This window comes from Bombus huntii, chromosome 5, assembly GCF_024542735.1.
Source record: "Bombus huntii isolate Logan2020A chromosome 5, iyBomHunt1.1, whole genome shotgun sequence".
Classification (NCBI taxonomy): Eukaryota; Metazoa; Arthropoda; class Insecta; order Hymenoptera; family Apidae; genus Bombus; species Bombus huntii.
In genome coordinates this window covers 13,965,664-13,984,476 of record NC_066242.1, presented here as the reverse complement: position 1 = coordinate 13,984,476, position 18,813 = coordinate 13,965,664, and the positions used below count along the sequence as shown (strand labels likewise).

General features: G+C 39.3%; 1 protein-coding gene across 2 annotated transcripts; it reads left to right on the top strand.

The window, feature by feature from the left end:
- The first annotated feature begins 516 nt into the window (after nucleotides 1–516).
- Nucleotides 517–18,457, top strand: LOC126865944 (uncharacterized). 2 transcript variants are annotated; one of them, XM_050618913.1, is made up of 7 exons: nucleotides 517–12,552; nucleotides 12,885–16,179; nucleotides 16,266–16,672; nucleotides 17,681–17,780; nucleotides 17,914–18,015; nucleotides 18,174–18,332; nucleotides 18,401–18,457. In XM_050618913.1, the coding sequence occupies exons 2-7, from the start codon at nucleotides 15,883–15,885 to the stop codon at nucleotides 18,455–18,457; spliced, it is 1,122 nt and encodes a 373-aa protein (XP_050474870.1). In that variant the 5' UTR covers nucleotides 517–12,552; nucleotides 12,885–15,882. The 2 variants fall into 2 exon arrangements, 1 of the variants encoding a protein (XP_050474870.1); XR_007689735.1 differs by lacking the exons at nucleotides 16,266–16,672; nucleotides 17,681–17,780; nucleotides 17,914–18,015; nucleotides 18,174–18,332; nucleotides 18,401–18,457 and having other exon boundaries at nucleotides 517–10,742; nucleotides 12,437–12,552; nucleotides 12,885–13,063.
- Nucleotides 18,458–18,813: the final 356 nt, after the last annotated feature.

Below are 18,813 nucleotides of genomic sequence, written 5' to 3'. Positions count from 1 at the left end.
TCTATTTGTTCGCTGGAATCGCGTCGAAATATTCCTATGATTTCAATAAACGTCCGACAAGATTAATGGACAATTGTTATCGGTAATTAATAGTGTTCATCCGTATTTGACGGTCTATTGAAATTAGTTATCATTGTTCCCCTGTTCTTTGTTTTATCGCTCCTTCGTGCACGGAATTTTCTTTGTTAAGGTATTCCGGAAAGCAAAGTTACCGAACAATTTTCAGTGTACTTTCTCGGACGAAGTAGAAAACCAATGAGATGGAAAACAGAAGAGAATGAATAGAATAAATATTCCTTGCATGTTGCGTTCTTACGAATCATTGTAATTGGTTATCAGAGAAATCAATTTCTTTTGCCTCGGCAGAAACGTAGCTGATATGAGCGTCAGTGTTTGTTCGAATTTTATTTAATTGTACATTTTAGCACTTTGCTTGTACAATTCAAATATCGTAGTGTAAAAACAGTTTTCTCAATTTAATTTTATCTTAAAACTTAGTTACACTAGTTTGTCGAAGCGAACTCAACATGTTCTCGGAAAAAAGGAGGAAAAGAACACTTGTTCTTTCGTCAAGATACCAGCCGCCTCGAGCTTCCCAAGAGGCAGTGAAACATTCGATATCAGAAAATGATGCAACCGATCAAGAATCTTTCACGACATGCCCTCGTATACTTCGCGTAACCTGTAAATCTTGCGTTTTACATACGGATGAGCATTCACTTGAGAAGCGGAATACAAATTACCATAAAAACGGATGTTAGGAATTCATTGCACACATTCGTAATTTATATTTTGCACCGGCTGATTCGAATCTTCGTTGAAAACTGGCTGATGACGGTAGCGCTTTACCCGTTGTTTCGTCTAACAAAAGGAAAAATTAAAATCAAAATATTCAGCTAGGCAAATTTATTCAGAAATACACCGTTCTCTCATTTAAATTACGAGATAATTCGTAGGGCAAGGTATTGTGTTCTTCTCTTTCATACGAGTCGCCGTAAAATTCGAACTTCATTCCAAGTTATTGTGTCGTGGTTTCTTCCAAGTTTAAAGCCCTCTTGATTTAGCGATTCTTTAGTTTTTCGAGCACGGCCGAGAAACAGCGGAATGAAGATTTGTTTGTAAAGGAATGAAACGCTTTACTGTTCTCGCTTCACGCGGTATGTTCGTACTATGAATCTTACACAAGTAAGCTGCCCCTTCGTTGTCCATAATTCCCCTTCATCTCACCCTAACTTCTTTACTAATTCCGTTTCTTCCATCTTAGATTTTCGATGTACGTCGCGTTTTATAAAGTGCAACGAAAGGAGATAAGGAAGAAAAAGATATAAGAACGTCATACAACAGTGCGAAACAGCGCGCCGTAAAGTTTAGATGCGCGTTTCTCTCGTCAAATACCAGCATAGCTTTGAATGATCCAAGGAAGTACGACTTCCCCTCCAGCTTCCGCTTTGTGAAGTTTTTTAAATTGTATCTTCTTCACTTTTCGCCACCAACAACCCACATACGAAAGTTTGATCTGAAATTTCTAAACGTCTTATTGTGAACGGTATCCTACACAAATGGCAAGAGTATAAACTTCTCGAAATAAAAATAATAATGGAACAACAGAGATAACGTACAGAAGGAGAAAGAAAAGGGAGGAGGATGGAAGAGTTAACAACTCGAAGAAAAAACGTCCGGTCTATTTCATTTTTTAGGTGGAAACAAAATAGGATTTTACCGAGCTAATTAACCGACAATCACAGGCTCAAGTCGGGCACCGTCCTTAAATCCGTGCTTGGCTACGTGAAACTGATTAATTTTAGCATTTCATTAAAAACTTCGCGTCGTGCGAAGAAACGAAACAAAAGCTTCGTTTGCGAACATAAATATCGTCCTTCTAAACCTACGTAGTTCCGTGTGAGCAGAACAAATTTTCATATTTCAAAAATGGCTTGAAACATCACCTGCGTGAAACAGACGGCATAGTTGCATATTCATTTCTGTTTCGTCTACGTTTTTTACACGTTTTACACGTTTTATGGATGTTCTTTCATTCGACGTTTCAACAGCACTGGTAGTTAAAATTCAAACACAAAGATCCGAAGCTTTTATGATCTAACAATGTTGACCAATGTTGGCTAAGGTATTACATTACACGAGATAAAAGTACGGACAAGGTAGCAAAATATTCCCTACCATTCGGCAACTCCATTATTCCTGTATCGTATTCATCTCCGTTTACATGATTTCTGTTACTTCTACGTCGTAAAAATAAAAACGATAGAACCATTATAATTGCCAAAATTCCATTATCTCCAATGAAATTATGAAAACGAATTTATAGTTAATCGACATACTGTAATTACGATACAGCTAATGTGTAAAGTCTAATTAAACGTTTCGATGTATGCAATGTGTGTACGTCGATACCTGCGAATCGTTCGTATTTCATTCTCATACGTCAGTCATAATTATAGAAATGATGAAAGAAGAAGTCATTAAGATAAGTGGCGAGCTTAATGAGCGCCGGGGAAAGTTGAATTGATCGAATTGCTCGTGACAGGACGGGGCCCGTGATAACGAGCGCCACTAGAGATATCGCGTGGGATCGAATTTCCTAGGAATTCTATATATATAGTATATCAAGATCCAGCGCGCGAACCTCGAAATATCGTTCCCGCTAATTGTCGGTTACTCTTTAGTACAGGAACGGGTCAGTTCTAAATAAATTATGGCGGAACAGACGGAAAATCGATTCGGCTGGAGCGAAAGCTCATCGTCCGAATCCGTGCGTCGGCTTCAACCCTGTAACTTGTCGTTTGCCGATTGATGGCTGCTTCTTCTGTAGCGTTTCGACAGCCACGAGAAACGAAGGCGTCGCGAATAGACGGAATTGGATTCCGGTGTAGTGATTGCAAATGCGACTACACCCGCATCCTTGTGATTCTGTCGTGCTCCCCTGGTATTCACAGGGCACCTCGATTTTCAACTTATCGATCCGATTCGCTGGCGGGTTTAATTTTCTTCCAGCGTCATGCTTCTTCCGTCGCCTTGGCGTGCACCGCTGTCCAAGTACCCCATAAATATGTTACAGCTACACGGTCAAACACGTTTTTTCCCTGCTGACAGCAGTCCATTGATATTTCGGCGAGAAAGTCTAGTCTCCACGAGTACATTCACCGCTCGCGATAATCTTCGTGCAACTGTGTTTCCACAAATAGAACGAGAAAGAATTTCACAGCATACGATTCATGTTATTGCACTCGATTAGGATTGCTTAATTATTATCTTTTTTTTTCTCTCTTTTTTATACGTGGGGAAATCCTCATGGACATCCCGCCGCTCTTCTGGGAAGCGACGGGGTAGTGTCGGACTTCACCGACTAAGACCTCACGGTGGTCCGCCTGACGCTCAACAGGGGTGCCCCGGGACTAAGAAAAGGCAAGAAGAATAAACCAAAAAGACGGAGTTGATTAATTACGCTTGATTGTTATCTAGTCGCAGTTTGTTTCGACGATAGCGCCCCAAGAATAACCAAGGAACGCACTTACCGAAAGAATAACTCGATACTCTTGGTTAAATCGGAGAACCAGGTCGACAGAAATACATGTGTTACTTTCGAAATTACGCTTTCACATAATTTTAAACCGGGTCAAGTTGGAACGGGGTATACGGTTCACATGCAGAGGTTCGTGCGTGGCTGTTTACTCAAGATTTTCGGGCCGGTCGGTTCGCCAGAAAGTTTGCCCGCGTTGCAATATTTCTGGTAACGTTTGCACGAGCCGGCCGCCAAGGAACCAAGAACGGAGTCCACTTTGGAAAATTACTCGTAGATCATAAGAATTGTTCGACCATAAACCACCTCTATACGGTCACGTCATAGGGCCGAATAAAATAAGAAATGTTCCATCTGTTTGTATAGTTTTTACCCGAAATTGGCATTGCAGCATAGATCGAAGTCGCTGTATCTCTCAGATATATCGAAAGCTGTGACAGAACTTTTGGCACCTCTTTATGATTAAAGAATGGATCCGATATTCTATGCTCTCGTCTTTAAGCACCAGTTATTCTTTCGATAATCGAAAATAACGCGTAAAATCTACTGGAAAAGTAAGCTTCAGAATTTTTGAAACGTTATTTCGGCTCCGTAGTCGGAAATGGAGTTGATCTCTGCTCTTGATGGTACTGAAAAAGAAGCCCGATGTAAGAAATTTCATCGCCTTCCGACGGATAACCGACAAAGTTGCACCTAAAGTCTGTAGCGATATAAAAGAAACGCAAAACGAAGGAACGGGTGTATGAAGGGACTACGCGGAACGAATGATAGGATCGAAGTTCGATCGCGAAGATTAAACGAGGATCGAAAGGAAGCCGGAAGCAAGCCAAGGGTGCAAGTCTGCCCGCAAAGTGAAACAAATTGCCGCGAACGAGCCCCGATTCGTCGACACAGTCGTTGATCCTTCCCCTAATTCCGTCATAGAAAATCCGGCAAGATTTTAAAGTCGATCTTCGATTCTCCTTCAACTTTCGGATAATCTTCTTGCGTTCTTTCGAGTATCCGTGAATTGTCGAATTTCGTCTTTGAGAACCGCAATTTTCTACTCGATATGCTTTACCGTAGAAATGGTCGAAGGGTATGATTTAAACGCTAAACGCTAAAACGGTCACGTCCCGCAATAACGGCCAGTATCAAAAATCTTGATCGCGAGAACAGCTTAATTCTCACTTTTTCGCTGCGTTTCCAGTAAAAACCTCCGGAAAGGCAATTAAAAGTTCCAAGCTGTTTACCGGCGGGCGAGCAAAAGCCGTGAACAGGTAAACAGAGAATTAAAGTTTCCGAAACGAAACGGGTTCGCCGGCTAGTGCTTAACGAGGACTCACGAAATGCGTCTTTTTAAAAATCCCGTAATTATGAAAACCTTCGTTATAAACTCCACCGACCAATCGTAAAATTTTAATGGTGCCACTTGGATCTTTACTCTTATTAATTTGATTTCACGCGTATAATTATCGCGGGAATAACGGCGCTGGCGGCGGCGCGTCGCTGTGTATAAATGAGAAGCTTTATGCACGACATCGATCGGGTTCCAAAAACAGAGAGATATAGTCGAACACAGTGAACAGATTCCGCGTTATAACGCTTTAAAAGTATTTCCTTAGTTTTCTCTTATCGCCGGATGCCAGACCGTCATTTACGTTCACGGACATCGAATTTTAAACATCGTTATCAAGTCTCTTCCTTTAGTTACTTCGTGTTATTATAGAGTCACAACGTTTAATTGCTTCTTCGCGTGTTCGTTTCTATTCGATGAAACGATGAAACTATCGACGAGTTCGTTCCTACAATATTGATAGGTCGTTTGGCAATCGTGCCGAACTTATTTGCAGCAAGACTTTTTGCACGGTGTCCAACCCCGATAACGATCGGATAATGCACCATCCGTGGCAGAGAATCGAATCTAGAATCGGAAGTTTGAGATCTTAATCTACTTTTAATATCCTGCGTCTGAGAGGTCTCCCGTAGCTCAATGATCGCGGATCAACGCCAAGGAATGGAAAAGTTTGCTCGTTCGACTGGTGAACCGAGAGATACCGGTCGTTCATTTTCTCACGGAGATTGCAATGGAAAAGAAAAGAATACCCATCGATGGAAACCGAAGCTAACTACCCCGAGATCCTGGCCATCCATAGGGTCAAAGAGAAATGTCACGGAGGTGAATCTTGTCGAAACTCCAGACATCGTACCATTCCGTTTTCAACTCTGTCAAGATCAGGGAAATTCATCAATCTTTGTACGGACAATCCTTGTCGCGGCTTAATCTGCAAACGTATGTATCTCTCGTCACGTCTGACACGTTCTACTTTCTAACGAATAAAGTTCTATTCAATTGCGTTCCGATCGATCTTCCACGAATCTTATTAAACGATTATTTGTCTTCCAACTTGATCGTTCTCGCGATATCGGCCGGATCATTTCTCCATCGTTAATAAAATGTCGAGCGTAACTAATACGCAATTAATACCCGGCACAGACCGAGCTATCGATGATTCAATGATTAGAAGTAGCTTCAACTAATTACACGCGTATCGCTCCGACCCTACGATTAATCATTAATTACCCTGGCTAATGAATTTCACGCAAATAAATACGATAACATAGCGAAAAGTTTGATCTATGGCCACAATATACGGAAATAGTCGTACCGATGCTTGCAGTCGAACGATAAATTCAGAACTCCGAGATTAAATATATATATCTTCTTCAACCAAGAAGCAAACACCTTTTTCAGAATAAAAATTCATTACTTTCATTAACTCTGTCGTCGTTTCGCTCGCGCTTACGATACATTTTTGTTACTTGGTCCGTCATTCGTGCGTGTATGTGGGTCGAATGAACGCTATTTCTCTTTCGCCGGGCTAAAAAAGCTTGGTGCATATTAAAGTACATCGCGGCCAACTGCAAATCATAAATCAAAGATTATGTCTAAACCGCGTGCATTTTAAATAGCAATTAAATGTTTTTCCGCCACGTAGAAAATTTAATACATCTTCGTTCTAATTACTTTCCCTTCAGAGTGCTACTTACGCGCTCTTGCGCGTGGTTGCAACAACGCTTCAACATTTTCCCAGCATTTTCTCTCTACATTTTTAATCTTTCCTTCCGCATAGATTTTTTTGTTCGTTTGAAATTTGGTTGACCGCTGTAATAATTTTCGTTAAGTCAGATCCTGTGCTGGTAAGAGATATAGAGTAGGATAGTGTAGAAAAGTTTTGATATACTTGATACAGCGTGTCATCCGCATGCACTCGTTAACTTATGAAACTGCGAACCATCGTTTCTTGAACGAAACCGACCTTCATCTACCTCTAAGATATTTCACGCTTCTCAGACGTGTATGACGAAAATTGTGAAATGGCAAGTTCGAATGGATTCAACTTACAGTCATGCCGGTGTGGAATAGCGTCGATTGAATTCTACTCGAGATCTGAAAAAAGTATTATCAAGACGATAATATTAATTTTCAAACGGCGTATAATATGTGCGAGACTGCGAGATCAATTACTCTTGGAATCGTGTTACAAATTGTTTAACAGCACACACAATATTGAATTTCGACAGACTACTCTGTGTTTCGATTACATTCGAGGGTAACGGAATACATACCTTGTCTGCTTACTACCTAATGTATATCTGCTTACCAGAGATCCTTCATCAGTTGAATTCTAGGGGCGTTTGACTCGCAATATGCACAACGATCTCCAGTTGCAAGTTTACTTGGGCTCCGTTCGTGATGGAATTGCAAGCGAAAACTGACTTTCGTCAATTCAAACGATCTTCTTTTTTCAATACACGCCTTCTTGCTCTCTTTACGTATCGTCTGGTATGAAACCGAATCGTCTGGTAAAAATCAAAGTTTGACGTGGGAAGGTAAAAGCTGAAAGCGAGGTTTGCAATCTGTCATGAAACACCGACTATGTGATAGGTAAACACATACTTTGTTAAACTTTCAGAACACAACACAGTGAATATAATCGCTGTAACGCATCGATTAAATTAACGAGACAAACGAGTGGAACTCGTCGCGTGACTATGACTTTTAGAAGCTGTCTCTCGGTTGTCTAGCGGGTATATCATCGATATGATCGAGTCTGCTATCGACTAACTTGTATCACCTTCGATTCACGGTAACGGCGAATTCCCTCGAGTCTCGGTACCGACGTCTTACTTTATCAAATTTTATGGAATGGAAAACCCGAGTATTTTCTCTGTTCGCTGGACAAGCGGCTTCTCGTGGGGATCAGTGAAACAATTTGTAATATATCGAAAGCAACAAACGGCAAGGAAACGTTGGATTAAATGAAATTGATAAGCGAAACGATCGCTGTCTTTCTCTCTCTCTCTCTCTCTCTCTCTCTCTCCTTTTTCTTCGTAGCTGATATTTCTTTTTTCTCTCTTGTCAGAGAAACAACGTATTTGCTTGTGATCGTAGAATCCTTCAGGAAACCACTGCATCTCCAGAGACATCGCAGGAAATCTTCATTACCGGTATAGATAGGAAGAGGAGAAAATCCGATGAAATAGTCGGACGACGGGGCAGATCGGGGCAGGTGTGGAAGTTTCGAATCCAACGGGAGAGAGACTGCGTACACGGGTCTTGCATCAGAGCGTAATAAAGGCGATGAGCGTTCTTTCATCAGGGAAAAAAGTTTTGTCCCGTTTTGCCGCGGGAACTTCCGCGGCGCCAAGAAAATCTAGTTTGTCCCTGAGTGAATATGCATGGAATAGGAAAGGGAGAAAATATAGATATCGTTCTTAATGCGACGCGCGAAGATACGTTCACCAATGTAAGAAGTAGAGGAGAGAAAGGAAAGAAACGAAAGGAAGAACCGCGTTATCCTTTGTCTTTTGAAATGGGAAACGCTATTTTTATTCGGCTAAATACAACGGAAACATCCCACGGCAAAGAAAGGTAATTTACAATATGGCAAGGGGAAGGTTTTAACGTTATATGCCAGCGAACCAAATGAAACGAACAGTCGATTGTATATCATCGGCGTGCGAACCCCTGAATGATCATTGAATGAGCAATTATATTTCGAAGAGATGGAGCTGGTTTCGATCGAAGGTACGATAATACTTTACTGAACGACCAAGTTAGAAAAGAGAGAAACCAAGGATAATGGAGGAGAAAGAAGAGATTAACGCGTTTTACGCACGACCCACCATTGTTTTAATTTAATTTTTACTCGCGCGTCTGTATAATCCGCAAGGGAATACTAGCAAACGTTTTCCTTATCGTGTTCGTTTTACCCTGTGTATGGCGTGTTCGTTTTATCGGTATTCTTCTAGTTTCATTACACGTATATACAAACAGTCACGTACCAGCGTAAATACAATCAGAGTTTTTGAAACCAGAAGTGTGGAAATATTGTGTTCCTAGCGTCTGTATTAGAACGCACAAGCTTTTTCAGTCTCTCCCACCTTTTATCTTCAAATTGGCGCGCTCGCGTCGCTGCAGCCGGAATATGAGCACTAGACTCGTACATTTTGCTTAACTTTACACGTTGTTCTCCTCCTGTATCCTTTCGCTAGGAAGCTCTGTAACTTTGTCGCGCTAAACGAAAGAGTTCAACGTTTTCTCTTATCCAATTTCTTAATTTTGTTTTTTTTTTCCGTTTCCAAGTTCTCCCACCTAATCTATACTTAGAGCTTTAACTTTATTTATAATTTGAGCGTATAACGTGGCAAGGTCTGATCAAATTTCTTGTATCAAATGTAAAGTTACTGCATACCGCGTTCAACCGAAACCGTGCACACGGTTATGCACGCTTGAACGAGGATAGGTAAGAAAAAAAAAAAAAATCGAGTTGACCGATTCGTCGGTTATTCCATTAACTTTGGTCAGTGAGCAGTAACGAAGCGGGGCTCGGCAGGGAGTGCAATGTAAATTGGCGGTAAAATAAAAAGAGAGGAAATTGACCAGGGGGTGGTGGCGATAGGCAACGCGCGTATGGAATTTCCGGTGGTGTCCTTTGAGCCTTCAGTGGCGGAATGAGAAGCAAAAAGTGCCGGAAACAGATGTATCCGTGCAGTTTTTGCTTTTTCCTCGCCTCCCTCCCTATCTCTCTCTCTCTCTCTCTCTCTCTCTTCTTCTGCCTCTCTTTCTCTCGATCGATTCACCATTTTTCTATTTTTTCCTTTTCCTTTTTTCGTTTCGAAACACGGTGGCTTCCTATGGTAATATCGAGGGGATGCACTTGATCGCTAAAACGCGTAACATTCTTTGCATATAGATGCGATATCTCGCTTTTTCTTTTATGGTGCACTCACCTTCAAACATTCACCTATAGATATACATGCAGAGTGATAAAAGCCGAATTTGAAAAATTTATGTTAAAGTAATACGATATATCTTATTTCTACTGTTTTTTCATAGAAAAATTATTGACTATTACTAATTATTGACTCGTGAATTATCATCACCGTGTTTCTGATAAATATCTCTTCAAAAGATATGTACGATCTATAACAACGAAATTGTTTCGTAGAGTCGTAAAGCTTCGGTGAAATCCCAGGCCACGAAAAACGATTGCCTTTCCAATTATACAACATAATCAACGATGATGCATTAGGCGATCCATCGTTCCCAGTAGGAACCAGTTGCGAACGAACTCTCTGTTTGATTTCAATCTCTGAAGAAGTAGAACTGAGAAGATATTTGCCCGGTAATCCACAGGGTAAGCGTATCCACAAATCTAATAACGTAATTGCATGATACGAAGAACGAGCTACTGATATCCGTTCTTCAAGACGAACAAAATAAGAGAAATAAATAACACGTCCACGCAAAACTAGCTTTTTGCTATATAAAACAAAAGGGGAATAACAACGTTCGTTCCCATTCATGATCACAAATATATCCGAATATTCGTCATTGATTCGTACAAAACTACACCTGTGTGCTACATATATCTATCTATATATATGCGTGTTCAGCATTCACATAAAATATGTTATCTACGCCAGATAAGATACTCTTTCCACGTCGGCGAGTATAGCAATAAAATCAAACGTAGTAAGCGTCGATCCGTCAATCGATCATTTTACCGCCGTCGTGAACTTTCCCACGTAGATAATACCGTAGAACAGGTAGAAACTTTCCGCATTTGGTCGTCGGTTATCGAGCGAAATGTTTTCACCAGCTACGCTCTTGTTTTTCCTCTCATCTGTTGTTCTTTGTCTCACAGCAAAATCCACGGTACGTATTTACACGTTTTTAACACGTTTAATTGTACGAACATTAATTACGCACTTTCGGCACGCTTGTACTCTATTTTCTGTGCCATCCACCATAGCATGGTTATAGGAATTCATTAATAGTCATGCAAACTCTGTTGCCTAATTTCAAACAAATTTTCGTTAGATTTCCAGAGAGTATAGTGAATACTTACAACGCACGAGGTAATTCATGACAGCGAGTGTTGCGAAATATTCGTCGGCACGTAAATACAGGCGAGTTAGCGAGGAAAGCAGAGACGTTCCGAGAGTTAAATGTCGTCGGCAGCCGTCTTCTTGCAATTGGTGTAAAATTGGAAAGGAAGGAAACCGTAGGTTCCAGTAGGCGTTGAACGCTCTCCTCGGGGAGCTTTAAAGCCGAAACTTCTCTGGTTTTCGTCGTCTGCATAACTGTTGGTTGGCGCGCGCACACGACCTCGTAAAGTTCTGCGCGTCGAAAGTCCGCTCCCGGTTATCGCGTGATTAAGCTGTTTATGCGGCCGATATTACGTTTCCGGGTCACATGATTTTAACAAGGCAAGTTAAATAATAAACGAAAGAACCGTCCTATCTGACAAACTTTTAACGAGAACAACGAGACAAGCGGCTGGCCAACAAATATTTTAACTTAATTTCGTGAGAGATCTCGAGATCGTGAGATTGTGCCTTATTTTCTCGCGATAACAATGGAATTCTTACAATTTTCCCTTTGTAGGGATCGCAAAATCGAAAAATATTCCCTCGATTCGATTTTCGAATCGGGACAGAGTTTCAATTTTAGTTATAATATAGTCGCGTTGAAAATGAGCCGCCGAAAATGTCGGTAAAATTATTATTGGGCCTTTTGCGAGCGTGTCACAGAAAAAATGTTGATCGGTATCGATATAGATGTTTACTTTATGGAAATGTGGCGTCATGGACTACGCTAGGAGATTCCAATTTCGATATTCGTACATTCAGCTTTTCTTGCTATTGACAAAAGAGCAAATATTTCGTTGGAGAAAGTTATTTCAGTTGTTTGCCTTTAAGAAAAATTCGTACGAATACCGGACTTTTATGATTCTTATAGAACATCTTTTTTTCCTAACAATCACAATCCCTGTAGCCTCTCCTATTTCCTTGAGCATTGTCTCTCTGTCGCGCTGTTAAGCTTCGTGTTTATATTCTAATGAATCGATGTCCAACTTTGATACGACAAACGTATTACGATATAACTCAAAGAAGTCGTGACTTACCATGGGATCAATACGATTTGCGGAACAAATCTTTGGTGTTTCAGCGGACGTAGCGAATAAGAAAGAGAATGGTCAAAGTTTTACTCGTTTAGTTAATTATAGACCGATTCGTCGGCAAGAATAGAAAAACGTTGAAATTTTGTTTGTTTCGGTTGCCCCCGCGTTCGGTTCAACGAAACAAAGGCCCGGCTATCTTCTGGTTCGAAAACGAGAGAAACGAAGGGACGAAGACCGCGCCCCGGAGAATATTTGCATCGAAAACTGGATTATAAAGTTTCGTTGTGTTATCACTACTTAAGAGATTAAGGTTTTCTTGCGCAGAGCCTCTTGGGAATTCTAATCGTGCTCGTTAACACTTTGAAACTCGATCGAGGGTCTTTGTCTTCTTCGTGACCAAGAAAAATTGCGCTCCATCGTTGATTAGAATTCTCATATGTCGCAGGAAATTACAATGAAGAACACTGTTGACACGTTATCAGACTCGGAGATTCTTCTAACGGTAACGGCTTGCACGACTGCGCTCGTATTAGTCGTTCTTCTTCCCACGCTCATTTACTAGTAGGTATCCTATAAAAAGAAAGGAGCGTTTTAGCCATCTTGTGAAATGTACGTTCTTTGTCCTAGTCGTTTGCTCGATATCGACGGTACGTCACGCTATAGACGGTATAGAACGTATTTTGCACTAATGAAAGAACGTATTCTCAGAGGGTGATAAGGTTAATCGAGCTGGCTAATGAAATCGCTTTGTTTCTGTCTTCTATTTTATCAGTTTAATTTTCGTCATGCATCACGTGGTAGCGTCTTGTGTCAAATAAAATAATTCGTATGTTTTTATTCGTTTAAGGATACGATACTTCGAGTACTAATTCATACCTTCTATTTTTTTTTAGCAAATTCTGTAAAAGAGACTTGCTAAATCAAGTCGTATAGAGCTGAGCGTTGACCAAAAGCACGGGGACAACACGACCATCGTAGTATAAAATGTTGTAAAATGTGTAAATGTGTAAATACGTAAATTGTTATGGAATATGTAAAATGATGTAAAATACAGATCTCAATTTTCATAAAACCAGTTCGTCTATCTTGTTGAATTGAATTGAACGAATGAGCGAATCCGAGTCAACCGCAATTATCAATTTCATAGGGAATTTCATATGGGAAATACGATGTCCACCGGTGTCCTCGTTATACAAATTTTCTATCCTCATTACGATGAAACGCTACTGTCCACTCGCTGTTAGTACCGTTAACGCAGAATTAAACGTAATATCATGTATAATACATGCACACTGATTTTGATTCGGGAGTAAAGTTTTACGATTAGCAAAGGATCAGCCAGTATAGATCGAATAGTCTTTTAAACTCGATAATAGTGTTTGAACGTCGTTATATGTTGTCGATAACGGTATGGCAACGAACACAACGGTGTGTGGACTATGTTCGCGTTGTAATTTTGGGGAATGAAATTTTGGAGAACGTCGGTTCGGATAATTACTAGGATGTATCGGCATGTGTTTGTTAAAGCCGGTTATTGAATAATAATTTCGGCCATGCAGTCGCGGCATCGAATAGTCGAGTGGTTTGGAATAAAAACGTGGACCCATCGTTACCGATCACGCTGTTCGCGTTTAGTTACGCAGGACGCGCGACCATTTCGTTTAATGGAATATCAGTACACGATTGAACAAATCGATCGGCAGAATTTATCATATTACTACGGGACGTTGAGAAACACGATGCTTTCCGATTCGTTTGGCCGGCTACGACATCATGGGAGCAATTGAAATTGCTGATAATATGTTTCATCGATTCAGTCAGTTTAACACGTACGATGTTTTAACTTCGATGGATATTCATTTTTCATTTTTTATCGTACATCGCGAATATTTTCTTGGTCCGGTAGTTGCTTCTTTTTTCCAGTTCACTACTTTCGTAAACGGAATATCATATGGCGGGAGAATAGGGAAATTGTTTTAAAATTAGATCGAAGGATTAACGTTTGACTCTTGTCGCCGCCATTTATACTGCCATGCTACGTCTTTCCTTGACGACTCTGTTAGTCCAACGTGTAATTGCACACAACGAAGTATAGAAATTCGTCACTGTAAATTCCGTATAAGCGCTCGAACTTGTGTCACAGATACATGTCATTCGCGTTCAGCAATCTAATTCGTAATGTATTACACTTGCATTGGCGTTTGTAATTACACAAACTCCAAACAAGCTTGAAACAAGAGAGTTTCTATATTCGTTTACAAAGGATAACGTCGAATATTCATTACATTTTGCAATTCAATCGAGTTGAATACAACTAATTTAAAGAGCAAAAATTTCCAAGAGCATAGGACAATGTAGTAAAATAAACCGTATACATAAAGCTGGCGCGAATAATAATATCAAATTTGATATAACCAGAAACTTTCGCGAGGTATGATCGGGTCGTTACCCGACTCGACAATGTTTTCTTTCATTGCATTGCAAATTCAAAACGTCTCGTTAACGCGTGAAAACGCCAACTTTTATAGAAACGTAGAAGCTTACTCAGGAATTTCAAAGCTACTCACCGTGAAAATTTTCTTTCTTGTCGGTCGTATATATGTAAAGTTACAACGCGTACTTTTATTCATTTCCAGTGAATAAATAGCAAACACCTTGCCCGAATCTTTTTATATCTGAAATCATTCAATAGATATTCCTGCTGCCAATTAACCACGCTTATTGATTTATCTTAATAAATCAGTTATTTGCTTGATAAATTTATCCACAGAATCGTATTGCACAATAATTTACTAACCAATAATATTAACGAATTGACAAGTGATGAATTATGAATTCGAAATGTTTGTTCCACGAACACTCCTTATCATTTCACCTTCCGTACGACAATTCGCTGACCTATAATCTGTAAAATTTACTTAAGCATTACTCGTTTTATTATTACACTTATTATTGTTACGTAAGAATATTTATTTATTAGTATTCCTATAATACTTGTAGAATTTCATTAATAATTTCCGTTTTATTTTATTCAATGTAACCCGAATGATAATATAGAGCGATATCGATCGTCTATACGTTTTCATTGTACGGTAAGTACGATTTTACCTACCGTCGACAATACAATATCACATAGAGGTAAACCTTACTATTGGCAGTGATAAGAAGTCGGAACACGTCTCGAATTGTAAAGCTTAGGAGGTGAATGAAAAGTCACGCGATAAGGTGAACAAATATTCGGATTTACCGTGCCGCATAGGGTAGCAGCATAAATGTGTGGTATAGATAAGTCGTATTCTACTACTGCAGGTTTCAATTGGATTACTATACTGGGATAAACTAAACCTCGATAACAGATTCGGTATCGCATGTATCTCAACCGCGGAGGTTTACGTGCATGTACTAAAGAGTATTTTATATCTCAAAAGCAAAAGAATTCGGTGGTGCTCCGAAGCTCTAAAGTAATAGAGTCTTTACACCTTCAAACATTGTAGCACTTTGAATTTCGTGGCGTTGTGCATCGTGTGAAGCAACTACTTGCGTATGGATGCAACATAGAATGAAATAATCGAATATGAAAGATATACGTATAGATGATAACATCTGTATCGTGCATAGACCAACCCCGTTCCCTATAATCTTCGTTACTATCCAGCAATTACGTTATAAAACACTACTTGGAACATCGAGGAAACTACAAAACGGACCCTTTACTGGGAAATAATAACTCGGGTTTTCCGGATACTCTGCGTGTGATATGTAATAGTCCTACACTGAATGATTAATGAGAATAATTTATTGATCTTCGTTGGCCGCTGTTTTACTAACATTTACATCAGGGTGAAAGTTATTTCGTTCGGTGTTCCATGTTTCTAAAGAACATTCAGTGAAATGAGCATGTTTAACGTGAACATTCGTCAAGTACTGTACATAGTGGAATTGGCTGGAATGTTCACGTGCACCTGGCCAATTGATCCGAATAGTAGTAAGAAACAAATCTTTTTTCGCAACATCCGATGGTCGTTTGCGATATTAAATGTTATTTTCCTAACGATATCCTTGGTGTTCGCTATCTTTCACTTTCGACACGATATACCTATTTTAATGAAAACTGTCTCCGAAGTAACAGCTCTACTGGAGGTGCTCTTCGATTTGATTCTTTGTAGAAGGAATAACGCTCAACTACAGGTTATTTGGGTTTGAAGCACGAGTTTAACGATGTTTCACAATAAAGATACGTTAAAAAAGTTCGTCGATTTTTTTAATCAATTCAGGTTCTGATAGGAAAAGTTAAAGCATTCCTGGAAGTGGCCAGTGAACATGAGACTAAGGCAATAGAAAGATACATGGATCGTTACAAGCAATTTCTCTCGGTAACTGCAATGGGATATATCACAACCGCGATCTCATTTAGTTTGGCGCCTTTCTTCTCGGCCCAAGAATTACCAGCAGATGGATGGCTTCCATTTTCCACCGAATCACTCGGAATATATTGCATGGTCTACGTTAACCAAGTTTACTGCATTTTTCAAACGGCATTCTGCATTGGCGTTGATTTCACGATCGCTGTTTTGTTCAGTTTCTCCGCAGCCAGACTAGACATACTAAGAATGAAACTACGGCACGTGAATAGCTCTGATATTCTGGTAAGCTGTATCAAGGAACACCAAGAAATAATAGGGTAAGATAAATTTCTTTTCTATTAAGATATACATACAAATATAGTCTTAGTGTAACCTTTGAGCAATAGAACAACGCACAATGAAATATTTGAAAAAATTAAGTTAATCAGATATTTAAGAAAATTGAAAAGCATAGTAAGGAAATAATGGTTTGAAAAACAGACTACTGACTATGAAGCGAATTTTTAAAATACTTACTGTCAATCACTCTGAAGATAACATCCGAGGTAGCATAGGGGTAAGAAATGCATTCCTCTCACACGCACATCGTTTCTTCCAAGTGTTCTCCTCAGGGCGACAACACCATTTGACTGATTTCTAATAAATATACATATACAGGGTGGTTGGTAACTGGTGGTACAAGCGGAAGGGGGTGATTCTACGCGAAAAAAGAAGTCGAAAATATAGAATAAAAATTTTGCGTTCGAGGCTTTGTTTTCGAGAAAATCGACTTTGAATTTTCGCTCGGTACGCGTGCACTTTATCACGTCTCGTTATAACGGATTTCACTGTAGATCGTTGTCTCGATGGAAAAATTAAAAAAAAAATTAAGAAAAAAATTTTTGTTTTATATTTTCGACTTCTTTTTTCGCGTAGAATCACCCCCTTTCCGCTTGTACCACCAGTTACCAACCACTCTGTATAAATGTCATATGCTCTATGATACAATCGCGATATTTTGCTAATTCATCGAACTAATAGATTGTATCGACATATTCAGTAGCTTCGTCTAAACATGAATTTCAATTTTTGTACTATTATCTCGTGTTATCACTTTGTTATTAAATACCTATCAAATAATCGTTTAAGAAAACAGCCGAACATGACGCTAATGTCATTTGTCATTTGAATTTTTCTTTTATATAATCAATATTTCATTGACTGCGTTGAATCAATGCATGATGCAGTGCATCGTACTGCATTTATCATTTAAAGGTATAGAATAAACAATGCCAGAGAGTTAAATCTTTACCGAGTTAAGTAAATTGAGACCGTGTCATGGTCAGATTTGTGGAGGATACTAAAACTACTGTTGAGACTTTATTATTCAAAACGAACGCCACGATGGGAAGCGCTGTGATATGCGGAGCTTTCCCTCTGATTTACGTGAGTCTGGCCTGCTCGACAGTTTTCCTTTCTGCACCATTCGTAGCGTAGCGTAATAAATAAGCAAGGAATGGGATCTTAATGTATCACAAATCGAGCTGTTTTAAATGAATATTTTTATAATAACATTCAGAATCAATCATTGGCCGTAATGAGTCAGTATCTTTCTTTTGTGGTGTCTGGTTGTACCCGCCTGTACGTCATCTCCTGGCCAGCGGACGATTTAAAAGAAAGTGTAAGCCAACCAAATAGTAACGTTGATAGAACATCATCTCATCTGGCATCGACATCGTTTTCATACATTTTCTTTGCAATTAAACGAGATTCTACTTTCCTCGATTCCAAAGCCCATAATTTTTAGCTTGATAATTGAAGCTAAACTTCTATTTGCAGAGTGTGCAGTTCGCAAAATCGATCACCGACGTTCAATGGTTAGGAAAGCCAAAAGACATGAAAAGCTCCATGCTTATTATGATGCAGAGAAGTCAAAAACCGCTACTCATTAGAATGAGTGGTTTACTACCGCCTCTTACCTTGGAATATTTCGCAAACGTAAGCATGTTACTTTCAGAAGTATTTCTCAAAAAATTGATATAATTATTTGGTAAAATGATTTATAGTTTATAACTACAGTATCGTCCTACTTCATGGCAATGAGATCAATGATCGAATCGTAATTTTCCTGATACACGTTATTTGAATATGTAAATTACTGAAACATGTAATAAATTTATTGCGTTCGAACAGAAAGTTGTACAATATTTGCTTAATATGTTTCTTTAGAATTAGATATATTAACACTAATTTTACCAGGCCATTATCAGGCCAACATAGATCAATTTCTCAATTTCTGTTAATATAACATGTTTTGTTAATATTACGTAACGAAATTAGACGAACAAAAAGAAAATAACAATGAATGTAGAATTTGAAATTAGATTTTGAAACCGGTCATTTGACCGGGCGTGGTAACGTTAGTGTTAGTAGAATGTCTTACCGATTAATCTAAAGTTTCGACGCGTTGAACTTCTTT

Excerpts from the sequence above, each read along its gene's own strand:
- LOC126865944 (XM_050618913.1), top strand. The coding sequence starts at position 15,883 with ATGAGCATGTTTAACGTGAACATTCGTCAAGTACTGTACATAGTGGAA. Across the intron at positions 16,180-16,265 it reads GGAATAACGCTCAACTACAG|GTTCTGATAGGAAAAGTTAA; the intron begins GTTATTTGGGTT and ends TAATCAATTCAG. Across the intron at positions 17,781-17,913 it reads GAGCTTTCCCTCTGATTTAC|AATCAATCATTGGCCGTAAT; the intron begins GTGAGTCTGGCC and ends AATAACATTCAG.